At 38.6% G+C, this 23059-nt stretch overlaps 2 protein-coding genes across 6 annotated transcripts; both read left to right on the top strand.

Annotated features, from left to right (window-relative positions):
- Nucleotides 1–334: 334 nt before the first annotated feature.
- LOC109858879 (serine-protein kinase ATM) lies at nucleotides 335–11210 on the top strand. Of its 5 annotated transcripts, XM_020436590.1 has the most exons (19): nucleotides 335–620; nucleotides 746–883; nucleotides 1061–1463; nucleotides 1539–1901; nucleotides 1990–2380; nucleotides 2470–3312; nucleotides 3387–3570; nucleotides 3708–4480; nucleotides 4614–4915; nucleotides 4982–6164; nucleotides 6268–6478; nucleotides 6580–7019; nucleotides 7113–7703; nucleotides 7798–8656; nucleotides 8736–9515; nucleotides 9593–10075; nucleotides 10163–10446; nucleotides 10559–10785; nucleotides 10870–11210. In XM_020436590.1, the coding sequence occupies exons 1-19, from the start codon at nucleotides 549–551 to the stop codon at nucleotides 11046–11048; spliced, it is 8706 nt and encodes a 2901-aa protein (XP_020292179.1). In that variant the 5' UTR covers nucleotides 335–548; the 3' UTR covers nucleotides 11049–11210. The 5 variants fall into 5 exon arrangements, with proteins under 5 accessions (XP_020292179.1, XP_020292161.1, XP_020292169.1 ...); XM_020436572.1 differs by having other exon boundaries at nucleotides 10559–11210; XM_020436580.1 differs by having other exon boundaries at nucleotides 4614–6164.
- An 873-nt stretch (nucleotides 11211–12083) lies between these two features.
- LOC109858903 (kinesin heavy chain) lies at nucleotides 12084–19863 on the top strand. The gene is made up of 14 exons (XM_020436610.1): nucleotides 12084–12790; nucleotides 12974–13115; nucleotides 13196–13369; nucleotides 13456–13724; nucleotides 13818–14064; nucleotides 14139–14375; nucleotides 14510–14856; nucleotides 15040–15249; nucleotides 15333–15476; nucleotides 15551–15835; nucleotides 15946–16131; nucleotides 16227–16430; nucleotides 16512–16803; nucleotides 17393–19863. Exons 1-14 carry the CDS (start codon nucleotides 12632–12634, stop codon nucleotides 17467–17469), a joined length of 2973 nt encoding a protein of 990 aa, XP_020292199.1. The 5' UTR covers nucleotides 12084–12631; the 3' UTR covers nucleotides 17470–19863.
- Nucleotides 19864–23059: the final 3196 nt, after the last annotated feature.

Here is a 23059-nt window from a genome sequence, read left to right as displayed (position 1 = left end):
TTAATGATTATGTTTAGAAAACTCAATGGTTGAGAGATCATCAATTATAATAGGACTATTCTTCAAAACCTGGCTTGGTTCCAAAAATATGATCCAATCGTAAGTGATTGGGTGCGTTCAGACAACTCAACAGTTGCACAACGGTTGAGAGATAATCACTTCTGATTGGATCATACTTTTGGAACCGCATCAGCTTTTGAAGAATAGTCCTATCATAAGTGATGATCTCTCAACCGTTGAGTTGTCTGAACGCACCCATTATCTCTCAACCGTTGTGCAATTGTTGAGTTGTCTGAACGCATCCAATGTGACGACTGTGGCGACAACTGGCTTTATTCTATATAGTGACAAGTTAAGTGATAGTTTTGGTCCGAAATTTGAGTTGTTTGTACTCGAACTTGAGGAATATATGTGTTGTAATATTAGCGGTACTCTTGAAAAAGAATACGAATTTGTGTGTAATTTCTCGAAAGAGTCTGGATTACTTGACCAGGAGCCGCAAAAATTGATATGATGTTACGTTAAAAGAATAGCACACAAGCGCGAATATGTCGCGGTTGTTGGAAAGAATCGGTGACACTTTAAAGCTAGCTGATAGCTCGAAAATAACTGACAAGAAGGTAACCGCTGTTTCTGTTATTAAATGTGTTCAGCGTTGCAAATCCAAGCTCAATTGTAAATAAAGCTAATGGAGTAATCGTATTGGACAAATGATTTCTTTTTTTTAAACAGTTTCAATTTTTAGAGGTGTGTAACCGAACTTTTGGAATTATACCGGAATGAAGATGCTGTGAAAGAGATATGTCTGAGTTCCGGAAGAGATGACTCGAGACATATCTCCTGGTCGTATATCTTGCTTACAGTTCATAAATTGGTTGTGGATGTAAGAATTATAAAATAAATAATTTCTTCTAACTTGTGTCTATATTTGTTATAGATGGTTACAAAAATGATTTATTCGAGTTATAAGAATAACAACAGAAAGTAACGCAAACTGTAATACAATGTTTGTTGAATTTTTATATTTGTTTCTTTGTTTTTTTTTCTTTTTAAATTAAAGGAAGCAGAAAGGAGACAGCTGCCTAACAAGGAGACAGCTGCCAAGAATAATGAGAGACAATCTCTCAGCAGTCTGGTGATCAGTACTGTTCGTCGTTCTAATGAGAGTTTGAAAGCCAAAGAGATTGTCTCTTTGATATTGCAGATATTAGATTCCAAAATTTATGTACACTATCAGGATACATATTTAAGGATATTGATCAAATATGTGTTGCCTAAGAGTTCGAATCACAGTGATATCACAGTGGATCAGTGGCGGGAGTTGCTAAAAGTGTGCACCAAACTGTACAAAAAAGCACATATTGAGAAACATATTGTTCTGGATGCGTTGCAGATGATTGTGAAATATTCTTTTTTTCACGTAAATTTTCTTTTTCACATTAAGAATTTGCTGTTGTTTCTCGGTACGTCAAATGCATTTGTAATACACATTGCCGATGGGACGTATTACTTTACGCAACAAATTACTTATTTTCTAGAAAATATTTTTTCCGAAGACCTGAAAAGAGGAAGTGACGAACAACTGGCGGAATCCTTTTGCCGACTCGCTAGTAGTGTAAGCAGGCAGATCATGACGGAATCCCATTTTGCGCTCTGTGCATTTTCAGAGAACATTGCAAAGGATATCTTGCTCTTAAACAGTTCTGAAGAAAAATACAAATTGTTGCTCATCTTCTTGGAGATTCATCATTTTGAAAGTTCTGATGAGATACGTTGTAGCACTTTGGCTTCCACTGGCTCGAGCAAATGGAAAGACATTCTGCGCAGTATGTGGTCATTTGTTCAAGAGAACTGCAAGCTAGATATACGATGGTACAGTTTTATTCAATTTGCCAGTGAAGGTATTAATTTGTCACTTTGTTAATACAAAAAAAAATGTAAAACAATGTAACAGAAAAAAACGTGTAAACATATTTTTGTATTTTTCAGTCGTGAAACAAATCCAGGATAACACAATGAATGTTGCTTGCTCCCTTGATGTGAGCTCGTCTCTTGGCAGTTCCTCTCAACCTAAGCGCAGGCGTACAATAGGTAGAATAGAGAATATCGTCGATTTTGTGACGGAAAGTAGTCCCGAAGAAGTGTGGCCTGTGCTGAGAATCTTGACGGAAACGTTACGAAAATATCCGCAGTGCTTGAAGTCGGAAAATCTTGCGCCTCTGTTGCAACGGTTGACGGAAGTCGCTCAACCTCGAGACGAGTCCGTTATGGATCACTTGTTTTGTCTGGCCGCGATACTAATGGAGAACAAAATGTTTAACGAGGAAGATACTCAGGATGCCACTGTTTACTGGAATAAAATTTGGGACTTGTTGTTAAGGTGCGCGTATGGTAGTAAGTCTCGTCATCTTTTAATCATTTTTGTGGGAGAACAAACATATGAAATCAATGAAATTATTATTATCGTAGGTCTCTGGAAGCGAATCAAAATGAGGAATCTGGTCATGTACTGATGCGTTGCTTTGTGAAGCGCAATAAAATGCCGAACGCAAACGGCATTCTCAAGTTATACTTGACGAAGACAATCGGTTGGACGCGAAACAGCGTGCTCACGCTGCGGCAATTGTGTGAATGTGTTTCTCCGCAGGAATACTCAAGCGCACTGACGCTGGATTCGTCATCGCCGGCGTCGACGTCGGCGACTGTATCAACACCTGTCTGTGATAGAACGCGTTTGCTAGATTGGTTGTTAAACATGCCGTCGCACAAACTAGCGTCGCGACTACGCGTCGAAACTATTGAGGATGTTTGCATTTTGACGGTAAATCTCGTACTGAATTCCCGTAACAGACAGAACGTTCGAGCGGAGCGAAATTATAACCGTGAACAAGCGGCCAGAATCTCTTTCGTGCAACGAGACATTCATTCGACAGACCTGCCGCGACTCTGTCGCGCTTCCCTCATGTTTGACGTCGAATTATCCGTCTGTTTAACAGACAAATGTTCTGAGCGAGATTCGGAAATGAAATTTAACAACGGATTTCCCGTGTCTTGTTCAGAGGACGCAATAATTTATTTAAAGAACTGGCTGTGTAACATTTTTCAAGAAGAAGACACCAACAATGATGACAAAAACACAGGTGAAATTTACGTCATCTTGATAAAAATTGCGCTCTTGGCGAGATTGCTGTGCGCTTTGAAACAGCTGAGTATTCTTACATTGGAAGATACCGTCGGTTGTATGCTGATCGCTCAGTTAGAGAAGCGTCTGAAGAACAGCTTCGAGATCCTGGCGAGAATCGACTGGAGCAGGTAAGCGATTCCTCGTTTGAGTTTTATTTTGTACGTTAATTCCCGAGTTAACTAAATTGCGTATCTATTTGCAGATGCAAGTACGCGTACTTGCTCAGCGTCACCGGAGCGTTGAACGTGCTTTATGGTACAACTTACGACGCGGACGTCGCCGAGATAATCGTTTCAGCGTCTACGGAGAAAATGTTAAAAAATATATTCGATTTACTAAACATTGACGACAATCGAAATTACGGATCTTACAACAATGCTTTTCAGGTGAACGGAATAATTTTTTTTTTTTTTTTTTTTTTTCATCAGTGATTATTTATATTGAAACAACGATATGTATTTCAAATTGAAACGCTGTGCTATCTCTTTGTGCTATTTCTCATCTGGTTTTTTCTTTTCCGTAGGAGAGACGTAGACGTTCGAGCGTATACTCCGCCGAGTCGTCCGAGTTTGCAACAACAGGTTTTCCGCGCGAGCGTGCGATTTGCTTGCGGGTAGTCGAAGCTTTAGCTTCGTTCTGCGCGCTGCACATCGGCGTGAACAAGTCTGCGCTGCAGAAAAAAACAATGAGAATTTTGCAAACCGTGCATCGAAACTTCGCGAGTTACGTGGAATCCGAGATACTATTGACGATTCTTGATTCGTTCGTTTCGCGCGATCGGAATGAGATACCGCGCGAATATAAGAACGAGCCGATAGACTTCTTCTTGAGCGTGTGCGAGAAAGATTGCGGAAGTGAATTGTTGCGTGGATTGTTCAATCTGCTGCCTTACTTCTTTGAATACGCGATCAAGTGTGATTACTCGCCGAAAACAATTGTCAAAACGCTCGCGCGACTTTACGAACGCATTCATCGGCGTAACTGCGGCGTTCTTGTTCATGTGGATTATATGAAGTGTGCCTGCGGTGTCGTGCGGATCGATCCGAGTTTCTCTTGGAATAGCGTTGGCGATTCCGACGATGACGTAACAACGTTGCTCAACAGCGTTCTTGACTACATCGGCAACGAACTTTTCGTTCTGCGTTCGCAAGCGGTGCGATGCCTGCAATTGCTTCTGTCATTCGAGAACGTCGTTCACAAATGGAAGGAATGGATCTTCGTTAAAGTGGAGAAGATCGTATTCAAACTGGTTGATGAGACGGCAAATCGGCAATCGACTTCAGATTTGTCTGACAAGTATGAACACTAAAATAGAGTGTAAATATTTTTCAATGTGGAGAATGTAAAGTTTTCGGAATAAAAACGAAAATGTTGTAAACAAAGCGGTAAAATTACATGCAGAGAAATTAAAATTTTCGTTAATTAACAGTAAGAACCTGCGAGATAGTCAACGACGGGATGAAAAAGAAACCACGACTGCTACCGCGCTTCTTACATTGGCTTCCGTAACATGCGCCAGCCATGTTCTTCAGGGTAGCGCCTTGTGCGCCATACTACGGCTGACGGTGAAGCATGTGGAGAATTTGCAAGTAGTGCGCAAGGTCCTTTCGGTAGCGGCACGTTATACAACAACAAACGTCTCGCTTATCGAGGATAACTTGAGTTATCTGTTAACATACTGGTTGAAAGACGTGCGGTATCCGCTGCAAAAGTTTCCTTGGATACTCACAGGTAAGCTCGCTTTAACGAGCGAGTTATCGCTTGCGATTGTGACAAAGTATCTATTTTTGTCAACAGGATGCGAAACACCGGACAAGTTTTTCAGAAAATACGTCAATTGCATAGTTCCGATTCTTCTGCGTACTTCGGATCTTGCTGAGACCACGGTCTTCTGTATCGATCGCGCCGGTCTGCCTTTCGAACAAGTCTTCGAGGATGTTTTTCCGTCGTGCTTCGTATGGCTGGTGGCCGATGCCACCGTCGACGCCACCCAGTGGTCCGATGGTAACGTCAACGTACTGCGAAAGTTGATGCAAAATACAGGCGAGTTTGCGAAGATGGTAAATTTCAGCGAGCTATTTAATCTCCGCTTCCAAGACGTGCTGGTAGAATTGGTGCAGCGATTGCACGACGAGGACGATTTCAAGCGCGTTTTGTCGATTAAAAACGTGTGCTTTCCGGCAACGGATCCGCCGCACTTCTCGAGGGTCAAAGTGGATCGTTGTTTTATTTGGCTGGAAGAGAACTTTCTGGAGAAGTCAATGACGCGCGTGCTAGTTAAACGGCAACCGGCGATTCTACAGAAGACGCTGTTGCGACTCGCAAGCGCCGTGCACACGTCGCGTTCCTGGCACGATCGACTCAAACGACTGCATCAGTACGCATATTTCTACACGCGCGTCTCGTGCGATCTGGCGGAGTCTATCTTCGACGACATGGCTGCATTTCTGGTGCGAGACGTGTGCTACAGTCTTTTGTATTTAGCGCGGAGCGAGAACAACGCATTTGCAGAGGTGTGTTGTAAGTTTTTATATCTCTTTCTTCAAAGAGCGCTGCCCGCGAGAGCCGGAGAGGTTCGAGATATCCTCAGATTTATCGTGGCAAATCTGATCGGCTTGACGCAAGCGTCGAGCGGCGATGTCCAAGTCGCGGCGGCGTGTCTTCTCAAATTTCTCATAGTGGAACAGAAAGATGTGCTTCGCGAAGCTATCGCCAAGCTAGGCTCGTTCCCGAATCACGAAGTCTTTCGAGACGCGAGAGAAGCTTACAATGCTGTGAAATCAAAACCGAACGGCGTATGCCTCGAGGATGAACTGGAGCATTTCCTGGACGCAATGAGCGAGGAAAATGCCGAATGTACGTTGGAGGATCTTGCGAGTTTAACGCGGCAGTTGTCGACGAGAAAGAGAGACCTGAGAGAATTACGCCGAAAAAGTCCCAAGGACTGTGCCAACAACATCTTGTACCGACTGATATTCAAGTAAAAAAAATCTTCTTTCAAACGTTGTCTTCGTGTTTTATTACATTTGTTGCGATACGCTGTACGAAATAACATTTTCAAAAATTTATTTTTTTTGTTTTAGACTTGTCAAACTAACGGAATCGTCCAATCCACGTGTTTCGACGGAAGCCACCAAGTGTCTGGGTGAATTAGGCCCGACAGATTCTAACGTGGCTTTACGGCCGTCCGGAAGTCTTGTCCGAGAATCGAATCACGCGATAGAAGCTCTAACGTACCGATCGGTCGCGATGTTAATGAGCTTTGTCGCGGAGAACTCTGTGCAACTTCGCAAGGTTTTTAATTTTCTCTTTTCTTTTGCATGTGAATCCTTGAGATAAATTAAGAGATACCGAACCTGAATATATATATATATGTTTTGTCTATGTTATTAAAGGTAAGTGCCGACGCACTGTACGCTGTGTTATCGACTTCCTGCGGCCAGAAACTATTTGATCGCGAGTACTTGAAGAACTTATCGAACGTTCTTGAGGAATGTTCGCCTCTGAAGATCGATTACATTCGACCGTTTGCATGCAGCGGTTCCGTGGCGAAGCAAACTCTTTTTTCGGTGGATTTCGCGCAATTTCGTGTCGTCATAAATCCAGTAAACACTTTCTGGATCGTTAAGGATGGCGAAACTTACGCCGATTGGATTGTGAATGTCACTTGCAGCATTGCCGAGTGCTTTCAGGATTCGTATTTGAAGAGTTTCTTGCCAGTTTGTCGACTGAGTATCGAATTCTGCGAGTTGATCTTGCCAAGAATTTTCTATCTCGTAATTTACCAGAGCAAAAACTTCAACGCCATGTGTGATTGTGTGAACCGTTTTTTTAGGTAGTGTCAGTTTTATATTATTTGAGTGTGTTATGTACAAAGATATTTTTATAAAGTTCGATAACAATTGTTAATCTCTTATTTTGTTATCAGGCATTGTTTTGCGATTAGCCAGGAAGAGGAGGCGGCGCAAAATGACAGCTACGATTTGAAAATTGTTCGCCGCATGTTAGACGTAGTGAATCACGTGCGAGCGCAGTTGGAAGATGGGACGATGTTGAAACTTGACTACGTGTATTTAGCCAAAGCGGCGCACAAATGTTCCGCGTACTACTCAGCTTTGTTATTTGCGCAGTTGGCTTGTGAATCGATTTCGACGGACTATCCGGACTTTAGCAGAGATTCTAGAATCGACTTTATCTACGAACACGAACCGGAAATCGGCCGAGTGCTGCAGCGTATTATGTTGGACACGTATCTGAACATCAACGATCCGGACGCTACCTGCGACGCCGGTTCGTCGCATCTGCTCGATTACGAGTCTCGAATGCAGTATTACGCTCGCACTAATCGTTGGGACAAAGTCATGCTTGCGAAAGACATCGAGTTGTCATCTCACAGCAACGGTTATCCGCTATCGACGAGTGGAAATGCCAGGATGGAAATGTCAAACGCGCTTCGCAACTCGGGTTTACAGTTTCTTCAATGGCAGTTCCAGGGCAACTGTTTAGGAGAAAAATTCAGGTGATATTACGTGAATTGCACATAATCTCGTAACTTTCAATGATCTGAGATATATTTTGTTTCTATATGATGTAAACGAAACTTAACTTTTTAGTTATGAGTGTGCTTGGAGACTCGGCAACTGGAATCTACCCGATGACCACGCTGTTTCTTCCCATCGTAATGATCGCAAACCGCAACAGTCGCGACTGGAATTGCTGGAAGACGCGTTTCACGCGCATCATTATCAAGCGCTCAAATATTTTCATGAAAACGACCGGCACGGTATGGAGCAAGCGATCGAGCGTGCGCGTAAGATTGTGATCAGTGAACTGCGATTAATCAGTCTGGAGAGCAACCGAACTGTAAATGAGAAATTGTCTCAGCTGCGATTGTTACTTGAAATTGAACAATTGAACTGGGTAGCCGATTCACCGGATGAAAAGTGTCCAGTGATATTACGACGCTGGCAGGAGCACGAAATTGGTTTGACTGGTCAGTACAATTGTGTGGAACCGATTTTGTGGCAGCGCATTGTTATGTTCCGTGCTCGAGAATCACTGCGAGCAAACATTCACGTGCGCGACGCATTTTTCGCTACCTGTTTGGATCTGGCGGCGCTCGCGGAAAGTCAAAGTGACTTTCCCGTGGCTACTCGAGCACTGGACAGCCTGAGAACGTATCCAAATTTATCCGCGGAACTACGGAACCAATTTCTGTATCAAGAATCGTTGTTAGCGTGGATGAATTGTGACCAGATAATAGCGCGTCGTCAGCTGCGCAATCTGATTGAAAAGAACAAGCCGATACCGAGCTTGCGAGCGAAAGCGTTACGAGTCTATGGTGATTGGATGGCGGAGACCAAATCAGAGAATCCGCAGGTAGTGATACAGAAATATTATCTGGAATCCATTAAAATCAGCGAGACTACCAAACAAACGGCCGATGTCGTTAGAAATCTATACAGTACACAGGTGAGAAAGAATGAGTAACAATGTATTTTATTGAAAATGAATAATCTCTTGAAAATTATTATTTTCATCGCTTTTATAGGCTTCGTTGGCGCGTTTTGCCGACGCGCAGTACGAGCAAATTAGTGGATATATGAAGTCACCGATATACGAGTCGCTGAAAGAGTATGCTCGCACTAACGTCCAAATGGATCAGGCGCAAATGATGAAAAATCAGGATCTCAAGCGCGCTGTGATAATTAGTCATAAGCAGTCGACCAACGATGCAGCCGAGTTGAAATATATCGAACAGGAGAGGCGCAGCTATCTCGCACAAGCGCTCAAGTATTATCTAAAAACATTGCGGAACAGCGAAGAGCACGACATGCTTGTGTTTCGGTTGATAGCGCTCTGGTTGGACAATATGTTTGACGACGAGGTGAACGAGAGTTTGCTAGACGAACTGGACTACGTGCCGAGCTTCAAGTTCGTCCCGTTGTTGCCGCAACTGGCTGCTCACGTGAGCAGCGACGCTGCTGCGGCAACCGACGAGCAGCAGAGCTTTGCTGCGCGAATCTTTCGAATTCTCGAACGCTGCGCTTTGGAACATCCTTATCACACACTGCCGGTGTTGTTGGCGCTGAAAAATCTGCACAGCGACTACGAATACGATGAGGAATCTCGCGTCGCGAAAAAAGAAGAACGTCGCGTGCTAGGCGCCAAGAAGTTATTCAAACAGTTAAACAAGTCGTCAGTGAGCACGATTGTTCACGAGATGGAGATTCTGTCGCGGGCGCTTCTCAGTTTGGCCTACTGGCATCCTAAGACTAAGTGTACTCCTGGTAAAAGTTATCAAATACCACGAGATCAACCAATAACTAAGGTATTTTCGTGTTGTTAGTTGAATATATTTGTTTCTTTAATATATAATAATAACAATTTAATATTAATTCTTTTCAGATGAAGAATCTAAACAATGTTCTTCTACCGACGCTCAGTTTGCCAGTACGGTCGTCGTGCAATTACAACGACGTAGTTGGTATAAGACTTTACAAAGACACATGTGAGTTCGTTGGCGGCGTTACTGCGCCAAAAAAAATTATCTGCGTCGGCACCGATGGTGTGCAGCGTCGTCAGCTCGTAAAGGGCAAGGACGACTTGCGACAAGATGCGGTGATGCAACAAGTGTTCACCGTGATGAACACGTTGCTGCGTACGTGCAAGGAAACGAAGCGCCGAAATTTGCGCATCAGAACGTACAAAGTAGTGCCGTTGACGCAGAGATCGGGCGTACTGGAGTGGTGCGACAACACAGTGCCTATTACCGCAACTCTGGTGGGCACTCCTAGTGCGCCTGGCATGCATCGAAAGTATTATCCGCGAGATCTCACCGCGGAAATGGCCAGAGATAAAATAAAAAATGTTGCACAAGAATCAAACGAGGTCGTGATTACTTTATTAATCTTTATATCACTTTTTTTTTTTTTAATTTCAACAATAAATAAGCTCTATCTTGTTTCGAATGTTTAGAAAAAACTAAAAGTTTTTCTCGACTGCTGCAAACGCATGAGGCCGGCATTCCATCACTTCTTCGAGGAGAAATATCGTTCGCCCGAAAGCTGGGTTGAAAGGACTCTTACATATACACGTAGTGTCGCCGTCACGTCCATCGCGGGCTATATTTTAGGCCTCGGTGATAGACATTTAAGTAATATACTCATCGATGAACACACGGCGGAAGTGGTACACATTGACTTTGGCGTTGCTTTTGAACAGGGAAAAGTTTTGCCGATTCCTGAAACTATCCCTTTTAGGTAGAGTAGGGAAAAGCAATATTGTATTTTTATTATTATTATTATATATTTCTGCGAATCTTCTGTGATTTTTATGTAATTTCGTCGTTGTTGTGTTTACTTTGTTATATAGACTGACCAGAGACATTGAGGTCGCTATGGGTGCGTACGGTATTGAGGGCACCATGAGGCGCAGCTGCGAAGTAACCATGACGATGCTGCGCGATCAGAGACAGATTATAATAACTCTTCTTCAGGTTTTGTTATACGATCCCCTTTTTACATGGGCTATCACACCAGAAAAAGCATGGAAGATGCAGAGCGATGTCATGAAAGACTTTACAGATAGCAGTGGAAAGAGTAAGGAAATGTGTGTTAAAACTTTCATTCTTTTAAATATCGTTTTTTATAAATTTTTTTGTTGTTGTTTTTTTTCGTTCTTAGCACTTGTGGAAACAAATAAGATTGCTAAAAGAGCTCTTTTGAGAATTGAGCAAAAATTACAAGGAACAGAAGATGGTTTGGTATCTAGTGTTTCCGGACAAGTTGAGAGGCTGCTGCAAGAAGCACGGGATCCTGCTAACTTATGCCGAGTCTATTGTGGCTGGCAACCATATTTGTGAAAACGTTATATAATATACTTCTTAGATATGTTCTCCTAATATACCTCTAGAGATATGTTCTGTAGTCTGAAAAGAATACCAGTATGTAGAGTTTTAACTTTTTAATTTTACTCATATTGCTAAGATTTAATTTAAGCAAGAAATAAGCGTTTTTTTTTGTTTTTTTATACCTGATGTGTTTTTTAACAGCAGAAAAATAGTCAATATCTATCAGTTGCTTAATCAACAATGTATATTGCAATTACATTTTTTATACTGTTCGAAATAAAAACTTTTTATATTTTCATTATTTTGTCACCTCATTCGGTGAGAAAATCTAATCTCGTGCCTACACGCGTGCCCGCGACTCGCGATCGTTGTAGACTCGACTTTAAGATATTTGTGTGGTACGATGTTTCCGGAAGGAAGCAACAATTCACCGATTTCATTTCTGTATACAAATGAAGTAAGTAACTCGTAACGCGTCTAGTAACTTTGATCTAGTAAAGGCATATATACATATGACATTTAGTACACATACATTTGTATGCAATAATGCTTCCCGAAAGGCGCTTCCCTCTCTACATTGTTTTTTAGTCGTCAGCTGCTAGCGAGTAAATCTGCTTTGCTGATTAGACATAGACATCGCCGATGTCGCGGAAGCTAACGTCAAAGCATCTCGACGAGAATCGCCGTTTGTAGACAAACGCGGGTAAACGCTCGAACATTTATTTAAAAATCCACTTGTTTGCACTTGTTCGCACGGGGACGAGATAATCGTCTCTTGTCAAGATTTTTCCGTCGACAAGTTTGATTTGAGCGAAAAAGTTCACGTAAAAAGATTTTTATGTTTCGAGTGACCACGAGTTTGCGTGAAACTGGCACGTATTTCTTCCTAAAACGTTTTTTAGAAGAAAAGTTAATGATTGCTCTCTACTTCGGAAAGAATAGATAATCATGAAAATCAAATTTGGTGCTTGTAATGTTCCGTGAGGATATACATCGTTGGATTCGCCGCTGTCACTGGCTCGCGCATGCACGGAGAGGTTCTTTGTAGATTTACCTGCTGCAGCCGTGATCGCGCGTATCGCTTTGCTCCGTTCTCGCGAACGGGGCTTGCGAAAACACGACGTGGGAGTGCGAAGAGGAGCGAGTTGAATTGGCATACACCGTCGTTCGACGTCCACGGTGCTAAGGTTTTATCGTTGTCGTAAAACAATATTTTTGCCATTTCGCAACGTACGATCGATTCAGTCACTTCTTGCCCGCCATCTTGCGAGAACAAAGTTTGTGACAGGCGATCCTTGTGAACAAGCGCGAGGGCGGGGGTAGTGCGAGAGAGACGATTCCTTTTATGCGGTACGCGCGTTTATCCGGTTGTGCATCGTTCGATTACCATCGGCTATCATCTGAGCGAGGAGACGGCGAAGTATCTTCGCCGAAGAGAGGAAAAAAATAAGTGGCTGTGGTTATCGGTGGCACACCGCAAATACCGCAACATTTGCTGAATCTATACACACAATACATTCGCAAACCCTTAACACCCGCGCGCACGTACAATACGAACTGTCGTCATTGTGTAGTCGTCGCTTCCTCTGAGCGCAATGGCTCTGGAAACGCCGAGGGAGCGAGAAATCGCCGCCGAGGACAGCATCAAGGTGGTCTGCAGGTTTCGGCCTCTCAACGACTCCGAGGAGAAGGCTGGATCCAAGTTCATCGTTAAGTTCCCCTCTGGCGGCGAGGAGAACTGTATTTCGATCGGAGTACGTAGGACGTTACGTTGACGTGAACGTGATTAACGCAGAGTCTGATCGAAGGAATTGATAATCTTGCAATTAAATTTTTCCCGTGTATATTCGATTTTTTCTGCTTGTGTAGTATTGAAATTAATATGCAAAATTTTTTAACATATATAGTTTTTAGCTACAATGTTACGTTAATTTTAGGGCAAAGTATATCTCTTTGATAAAGTATTTAAACCAAACGCTACGCAAGACAAAGTCTATAATGAAGCGGCAAAGTCTATTGTTACGGATGTTTTGGCGGGATACAATGGGACTATCTTTGCCTATGGTCAAACATCATCAGGTAAGTTTTGGTATATGAAATGTGTAACTTGTAATTGAAATAATTTTAAGTGCTTGTTGTATTAAAATCTTTGTATACAGGCAAAACACATACAATGGAGGGTGTCATTGGAGATCCTAACAAACAGGGTATCATACCCAGAATCGTCAATGATATCTTTAATCACATCTATGGCATGGAAGAGAATTTGGAGTTTCATATCAAAGTATCCTACTTTGAAATCTACATGGACAAAATTAGGGATCTTCTTGATGGTGAGACATTATTTTTGATTGTGCATCATCTTGTGACAAGTTGTGTAATATATTTCTATAATAAATGAAATCTTTATATATTTTAGTGTCTAAAGTTAATTTAAGCGTGCATGAAGATAAAAACCGAGTACCGTTTGTGAAGGGTGCAACTGAGAGGTTTGTTTCTAGTCCTGAGGAAGTATTTGAAGTGATAGAGGAAGGCAAGTCAAATCGGCACATTGCCGTGACTAATATGAACGAGCATAGCTCACGTTCTCACTCTGTTTTCCTTATCAATGTCAAGCAGGAGAATTTAGAGAATCAGAAAAAACTTTCGGGCAAGTTGTATCTTGTTGATTTAGCTGGTTCGGAAAAGGTAAAATTATGTAAATGTGTATCGGTTTATTTCCCTCATTGCATTTTATTCCTTGATTATATTGTATAATTTTCTTGGTTTGTATTTTATTAGGTTTCCAAAACCGGTGCGGAAGGAACAGTGCTTGATGAAGCAAAGAACATCAACAAGTCTCTGTCTGCGCTTGGTAACGTAATCTCGGCCTTGGCTGATGGCAACAAGACTCACATTCCCTATCGCGACTCCAAATTGACGAGAATTCTGCAAGAATCTCTGGGTGGTAACGCCAGGACTACAATTATTATCTGTTGCTCTCCTGCCAGCTTCAACGAATCCGAAACAAAGTCGACTTTAGATTTCGGTACAACTTCGACATGATTTCTTCACGTTTTACGCTGCTTTTTTGCGGTTTTTGTAAAACCATATTTGTTACAGGTAAACGCGCCAAGACTATCAAGAACGTTGTATGCGTGAACGAGGAGTTAACGGCGGAGGAATGGAAGCGTCGCTACGAGCGCGAAAAAGAAAAAGTGGCGAGATGGAAGGGTAAAGTCGACAAACTGGAAGCTGAACTGTCGCGTTGGCGTCAAGGTGAGACTGTCAGACCGGAAGAACAAGTAAGCTTGATCGAGGGACCTGATGTTACCACACCTATCACCGCCTCTATCGAAGGTAGAGACAACGAAGTACAAATAACAAAGCTTTTATGTATTTATAATAATAATAAGCTTTTATAAATTAATATAATCGTAACTGAAATTTATTATTTTTTAACAAACTGTGAGATTGTAATTCTTTTTATACAGTCAAGCTGGATGAAAGTCCAATGCCCGCCACTCCCGGCGGTGGCCTAATGATTGGTTCTCTCTCAAATGAAGAGCGGCAGAAGCTCGAAGAGGAACGCGAGAGGCTGTATCAACAGTTGGACGATAAAGACGAGGAAATTAATCAGCAGTCGCAGTATGTCGAAAAACTGAAGGAGCAGATGGAGGAACAAGAGGAACTTATTGCGAGCGCAAGGCGGGATTATGAGCAGCTGCAGCAGGAGATGAACCGAATTCAGCAAGAAAACGAGAGTGCTAAAGAAGAAGTGAAAGAAGTGTTGCAAGCGTTGGAGGAACTTGCAGTCAATTACGATCAAAAGTCGCAAGAGGTAAACGTCTCCGAATTTTTTCTGAGAAGATATAGGTGTGTGTGTGGAGGGGGAGGAGAGAGAGAGAGAGAGAGGAGAGAGAGAGAGAAAGAAAGAAAGAGGGGGGAGGAGAGAGAGAGAGAGAGAGAGAGAGAGAGAGAGAGAGGGAGAGAGAGAAGCTTATATATATTGCTCTAACTTCAGGTCGAATTGAAGAATAAGGAACAAGAATCAATGACGGAGGAACTTCTGGCCAAACAAGTAGCATTAAACAACACAGCGTCAGAGTTGCAACAGTTGCGCGACATGTCGGCCCATCAAAGAAAACGCATTGCGGAAATGCTGGCAAACTTTTTGAAAGACTTGGGAGAAATTGGCGTAGCTATGGGTGGCGAATCTAATGAAAATCTAAAGGTAAGAATATTAGAATTATAAGGATTTAACGAAAGGTTTAAACGGATTGGATTTGATGATGATCGCCGTTATTTCGAGTTCAGGTTGCTCCACCGGAAAGCAACGGCAAATTAGAAGAAGAATTTACGGTGGCACGACTATTTATCAGTAAGATGAAGTCCGAGGTGAAGAACCTTGTGCAGCGATGTCAGGGATTAGAAAGCTTTCAAGTAGATTGTAACAAAAAAGTGAGTTTTGTTTTTGCGTTAATCTCAATTGTTTTTTGTCTCAATTTTCTAATGTTTTTTTATAAACTCTTTAGGTTTCCGAGTACGAGAAGGATCTAGCTGAGTGTAGGTTATTGATCTCGCAACACGAAGCTCGCATGCAAACGTTGACAGAATCGATGAAGGAAGCTGAAACGCGTAAGCGATCGTTGGAAGAAGACGTTGATGCGCTGCGAGAGGAATGTGCAAAATTGAAAGCTGCCGAACAGGTGCAAGCCGTCACAAACAAAGAAAAAGCCGAGGAGAAGGAAGCGGCGACGAAAATGCGAGTGGCTTTGGAAGAGCAAATGGATCAGTTGAGAGACGCGCATCAAAAACAGGTTTGTTAAGTTTTTATTTATTTAGTTGTAAGTTTTTCGGGATTTTCATACAATTTTTTTATATTATTACTTTTTTTAACATTCGATTTATATATAATTTTGCTTCTCAGGTTGCTGCGCTCAGAGACGAACTCTCTGAAAAGCAGGAGCTGATCAGCGAGCTTAAGGATTTGAATCAGAAATTCACTTTGGCGCATCAGCAGATGCAGGCGGATTACGAGCGGTTGAAGCAAGAAGAGGCTAATAAATCGGTCAAGCTACAGGAGCTCATGCTACTGAACGAACGCCGAGAACAAGTATTTTGTGATATTGAAAAAAACTTTAAGCAAAAATTTATTTTTTTAAATTAACTTGTAATAAACTTATTATTGTATGTGCGTGATGATTTCAGGCAAGAAAAGATCTCAAAGGATTGGAGGATACGGTAGCCAAAGAATTGCAAACTCTGCACAATTTGCGCAAGTTGTTTGTTCAGGATCTGCAGGCTAGAATAAAGAAAACCATCAACGCGGAGGACAATGAAGACGATGGCGGATCGCTCGCTCAAAAACAAAAGATCTCTTTCCTAGAGAATAACTTGGACCAATTGACCAAGGTTTTGTTTTATCCGATGCACTATATCGTACACATATTTTGACGCATATCAAATGAAAAAACTTAATTTTCTTTCTTTTAGGTGCACAAACAACTCGTTAGAGATAATGCCGATCTCCGTTGCGAGCTGCCCAAGCTGGAGAAGCGATTGCGCGCAACAATGGAGCGTGTGAAAGCCTTAGAAACCGCTCTACGTGATGCCAAGGAGGGCGCGATGCGAGATCGCAAACGCTATCAATACGAAGTCGATCGAATCAAAGAAGCGGTTAGACAAAAAAATCTGGCGCGTCGTGGGCCGAGCGCACAAATCGCGAAACCGATCCGAGCTGGTCAGCCTCATTTGAACGTGAACGCCATCAGAACTGGCAACCGTGGTAAGGAGTAATTCTCTCTACTCTCTTCAGTTAATGTGTACCATAAAGTCATCGTCGTCTCTTTTTTTTATCGTCGCATAAAATTACAAGTTATTATTATTTTTTTTTTTTACATATATTTTGTTAAGTAATAAATTTAATTATATGTGCGTTTGTTCGATATTAAATTGCAAAAAAATGACAATTCTTTTGTAAATAGGTTGATTTTGATTTCTTTTAATTTTTGTGACGCAAGCTACTTTATCATAAAACGAGAGAAACCGATCAAACACAAGTCTTACGACGTTTCTTTCAATCAATCTTATGTTTTTGCATGTTGAATCAATTATTTATGGCTTCAGCTGACAATAATGTCGGTGTTATTTTTTTTCTTTTTAGTTATGATTATTGTTTCTGTTGAGATGACGATGTTCATTTCGCGAGATGTAAAAGAACTTTTTATTTGACCGAGCAATTGTTACTTTGAAGATTTATTTGTTTTTTCTCTCTTTTTTTCATGTTCCTGATCTCTCTCACACACACACAGATATGGGTAACAACGTACAGTGATCGTGATCGCATAATGCCAAAATATCCTTCACTTTTACAGAAAACGAATGCAAGAATGCTTTCATCGATGAAAACAAAAGAATTCCAACGGCTCTTATGTATAATGGATATGCATAAATGTTATCATAGTTAACTATTATAAAAAAGTAAGGGCAATAGTACTATATTAATCTGCAAAAGAAAGCACCGCTAGTTTCTTTTTTTTTTTTTTTTTTTTTTTTTTTTTTTTTTTTTTTTTTTCTCTTTTTCTTACTTTTCGGAGCAGGCATGTGCTTAGATATATATATGTATAAGACTTAAGTATATGATTAAGACACAACATGTCAGTGTGTGTGAGAGTGAGTGAGTGAGTGAGTGAGTGAGCGAGCGCGCGCGCGTGTGTGTGTGTGTGTTGGCATATACACATACAAGATATTCTATTTCTACTGCACCAGACGTTAATAGTAGATTTTTGAGATTATGGCACCAAACACAATATAATTCGGATAAATAAAAGAAAAAATATTCCTTTAAAAAAAACAGTTACTTTAATAAAATAAACCAGCGTTTTTCAATCGGTGCGTTGCGATAAGAAATATTATGAGGCACCAACAAGTACGAGAATGTTTTGTCGGTATTTTTTTATAATTAAAAACTATTTTTGTTTCAAATATGCATTTCATGTGTTATATTTTTACTCCATATATTTTATATATTCATATTTATACCTATTTTTTTAGTCTCTTTATATATAATATGTATTATGAGTAAGAAATGTATCAATTGTATTGTTATATTGTTACTTAAAACGTATAAAACATTAAAAAAGTTTTTATCGGCGGATTATTTTATTTTTTATTGTTTCACTAAGAAAAAGAAAGCGTGTGAGAGAGAAAGAAGCTCTTGTGTGCCTTGACAAGCGTAACTCTTGTTTGTTAGTGTTCCGCGAGTTGAGAAAGATTGAAAACCGCTGAAATAAACCAATTATATAATTAAAATGATAAATTAATGACTACATTAATTTCAAATATTTAAAGTCGTTATAAAAAATTCTTTTTAAGAGAACATAATTATACAACTTGTAATATTGTCAATAAAAAGTATAACAACTAAATAAATACTCGTAGAAAACAACTGATAAATACATACACATTAAAACCACTTTAGAGCATAAAGAAAAGTGCAACTGATAACGCAGTATGTACATGTCAACACATACAGAGAAGAGAACTTAGCCAATTTAACAGACTCAAAGAAATGAGGACATAAAATAGCTGAATAGATACACAATTGAGAAAAATAGTTAAAGGCAAATATGCTTTCTTTTTAACGTTTTATTTTTATATAATTAACGTTATGTTTTTAAACTAGTTTTTTCCTTAATGTGCATTATTTTTTAAATTAGTTTCGTAATCACTTAGTTTTATATCTGATATTCTTTTAAGTATTTATGTATCTATTTATTTATTTATTTATTTATTGTGTATACTTTTGCACGCTTTGATCGTTTTGTTATTAATCCCGAATTATTATTTTTTGTAATAAAGATTCACACAAAATAATTCAGAGATTGCGGTACGCAATAAGAAGAAAAATGTGTGTGTGTGTGTGTGTGTGTGTGTTTGTCGTCTCAGCAATCGCCGTCGCGAGATACGTGTCTTCCGTGTAACCGTCTTAAAAATTGTCTTGTAGAAATCTATCATTAACGTCTGGTATGGAATATCCTGTACATATAAAAGATGAGCGCTGCATGCTTTCTATCGATGTGTACATAGATATTTTTTATAAATTATTTAATTTAAAACTAAATATGTATGTTGATGATTCGATAATAAAGCGAATATATGATCGCGCGGAGTCTCCTTGCCACTTTCTCGGAATCATTTAATTGAATATAATATTTCTATTTCGCACACGCACACTAAAGCAAGACAGTAAAATAAAAGTTTTGCCTCAAAATCTTGTAAAAGGCAAACAATACTTAACGATTAAGGAAGATGATTGAATCGCGAGTTGCGATTTATTTACGAGTGTATAATTATTAGTAATAATTAAGTATGAAAGATAATCGCAATGGTTTACGCAATGTTCATAATCATAAAAACTCTCTCACTCTCTTTCTCTTTCTCTCCCCTCTCTTTCTTCTCTTTCACCGGATAATTATAATTGATAATTCACAAGCTGACTATAGTTTGTGTCGCAGCTTACGTCAATTTCGCCTGAGAGCACGTTTGACTGAAAGTTAAACGCAAAATTGCTTCTTCAGAGCGTTCTCCGGAATATCTCTTTTCTCTTTCTATATGTGTAAGAGACACAATCGCTTACTGACGGATAACACGTGGCTCGTGATGACTGCTAGAAATAGAATACTCTTTCGCGATACTGTACCGCGTAACTATGAAAGTCATTATTTTGAATGGTTTTGTCATACACGTACATGATCCGTATCATTTATGCAAATTTACTTTTTCATTAAAAAAAATTTATTTCTAAATAGAGAGATTTTACACAAAAAGTTTTCAAAGAGATGCGAGCTAATAAGAAAAACAATTATATTTATAGTTGATGATAATACACACACACATCCACATAAAAAGCATTTTTTGAAAAAACTTTTTTGTTATCTATTTGCTATATATTTTTTTTTTTTTTTGTTTCTCTCTTTACTTTTGTGATATGTAACTATATATTTGAGGGTGAGAGCGCGTCTTTTTTTGTTCATATACACAAGAGTAACTAAGAGATAAAGAGTAGTGTATTACACATTGTGAATGCGATTATTAATTGGGGTTGTTTTATTGCATATGTGTAAATATTTACTGCTATATATGTGTAATTTGTACATCACGTTAATTGTAAAACATGTTACGTTAGTTTCTCGTGAAAACAGTTAAGAAAAAAGCGTACCACTTTCGATGAAAGAGAGAACAAGCATACATTCTATACACACAATGATGTATTTCTCGCAGATATAAAATATACATTTAAATATCAGTGTTTCTCTCCACATTATGCGTCTTTTTTAGATACAGTCGATATTATTATATCTTTCTCAATTGTATTGCGCTGAAAATTGTAAGATGTCTTACATCTCGCTGCTATCGCATAAGTTTCCTCTTATCGCCGCTACTAAAATCATTATCTCATCATTGAATAAGATCATCGGCTTCGATAAATTGCTTATATCAAAAAAACCGTCGCACCGTTCTTCCTCCTCTTTCTTCTCCTTCCACTCTTTTGTTGTTTCTTTTTGTCAGAAATTATAAGATTCAACAAACACGCAAGACGTCATTGTGTAACGATTTTTCTAACAAGTAATAACAATCTCGTGCACGATTATTATACATGTATCAAACATCAGTTAGTCAAGCGGATTTGACGAGGGGAAAAAAGCGCCAGAGATGTCAACATAATTATTTTCATACATCCTCAGATGTTGTTTCCAAAAACTCGTAACAATCACAATTAGGCAAAGTTAATTAATTAATTGACAAAGTATATGTACACACATTCAATCAGTCAGTCACGTCACTGTTAAAGAGGAGGTCGATCTATAACTGCAGAGCCTTTTCTTGTCTCCGTAAGTGAGCGGAAAAAATTATTTTTCACAATTGTTTTAAAAAAAATAAAAGATGACGACAGTAAATCATCGAGAGAATATTCGTTATATAAAAAACGTGATTTATAGAATCTCAGCAAATTAATCCTTAAGTTCCAGCAAAGATTTTTATTTTCTACGCAGATGTTTTGTGATTATTGTGTTTTTACGCGTAAATAATCGAGTTCGGATCTACCTCATCTGAAACAGCAAAATATATCGAACGCATAACAAATCGCATAGATATTTTAATCATTTTCTTAGACTTTATAGATGATAGTAGATTTGTATACAAGGTGTAGAGAGGCTGTATAACAAAAAATACTATATAAAGTATAATAGAAAAGTCTTCTCGCTGATTAAAATTTTAATTTTTAAAGATGATCATTTCGACCGTATTACGTTTATTACGTCAGAAGCAAAAAATTTCTACGAAGTTTTGTTATGCAATTTACCTCTAAATGAACTAATTTGTATAGTTGCTACTAAAGCATAAAATCTGTCAAAAATTGCTTTTTTGTATTTTTTATAGAATAATATAAATATTTATAAATTTAATTGTCACAAAATCTATTTTTGCTGATTATATAAGTAGATTTATACGCACAAATGTATATAAAATTTAAATTTTTTCAATGTAAATTGCACAATATTAATTTATAAAAATTTTTGCTTCTGACATAATGTAATACGACTGAAACGAGTGCCCGTAATATTATTATTATTACACAAGTTGTAATATTAGGTTATTATTATTATTATTATTATATTTTTATTATTATTACATTATTGCGAACAAAATCTTTGCCCGTCGAGTCCGCCCTGCAAGCTTCGAATTAATGCAGGACGAACGTATGGGCGTTATCCTGTGACAGCATTTCGTCCCACGATGATTAACCGCCTATATATAGGTCGTAATATTATTATTATTATTGTTCGAATTAGTTAGATAAGTGCTTACATTGAAAAGTAAAAGAAAAAACGAGAAAAAAACAATAAACGACTGTAATTCACGTATTTATTTATATGGTCGCACCGCATATTGTTCCGGCGAAATAATCTTCGAAAGAAATATATTTATAAAGTAATACAATAAATATATATATTATACATATATTTATCTCGCGCATAAGATTTATGAGTAATTATCCCATTGTAATTATTTACTATCCTTTTATTATCCTTTCTTCTTTATTTCCTTTCAGTTTCCTTACTATATTATTCTCTTGCTAAAAAAGCAAAGAAAATTGAGATTAAAATTTTAGAGAGTGATTTACAGAAACTATATTGTGTACTTATAAAAAGTTGTATTTATTGTTGATATATAGTGTAATACATACATTGCTGAATCAAACCACACGACAATCGGAATAACATAAATTATGTTGCGCAAATTTACTCGCTAAGAGATGTGTGTCTATTTTATAGAGCACATCTTTCTTGTTTAGTTTACAAAGTTTTCTATTTGTTTTAAGACTTATCAGTAACACATGTAAACAAGGAATCTTTAATATAGTTTGTAAACAAATAGAAGAATCTTTTACCTACTTTATCGTTTTAAATTTTTTTTATCTATTAAGAATTATAAAATTAAGCGAATTTAATGACTGTCTTGAATGAAAATAATGCTAAAAAAATTTATATATATACATGATTTTTATAGTTATCCTAATTTTTGAAAAAAAAAGTAAAGTTATACACTTAGAACTAACAATATAAGGCATGTACATACACATGTATATATTGATAAAGACGTAAATGTACAAGAATCAAATGTAATGCAATTTAATGATTTTTCTCTACAGTACTTGATGATATTAAAAAAGTAACATTTAATGTATATTAGTATAAATTATTATTATGTAAACCCTGGCGAGATATGTTTATAGTAGAAACAGTTGTACAATATGTGAAACATTATAATCTTATTAGAATTGAAATATGAGTGAACACTTTACTTTGAACAAACTTTGTGGTGTATAATTCGTTGTAAATTTAAAACTTAAAAAACAACAATCATCAGTAAAAACCCGTGGAAAAAAGATATCAAAAACGTAAAAAGGACGTCAAGTATACACCAATATACCGAATATTTCTGCCCTTGTAAATCTAGTACATACAATAAAAAAN

Source organism: Pseudomyrmex gracilis, unplaced genomic scaffold, assembly GCF_002006095.1.
Source record: "Pseudomyrmex gracilis isolate BER0280 unplaced genomic scaffold, ASM200609v1 scaffold_6, whole genome shotgun sequence".
NCBI classification, from domain to species: Eukaryota; Metazoa; Arthropoda; class Insecta; order Hymenoptera; family Formicidae; genus Pseudomyrmex; species Pseudomyrmex gracilis.
The sequence above is the reverse complement of the archived record's forward strand: the minus strand, read 5'-3'. Positions and strand labels throughout refer to the sequence as shown.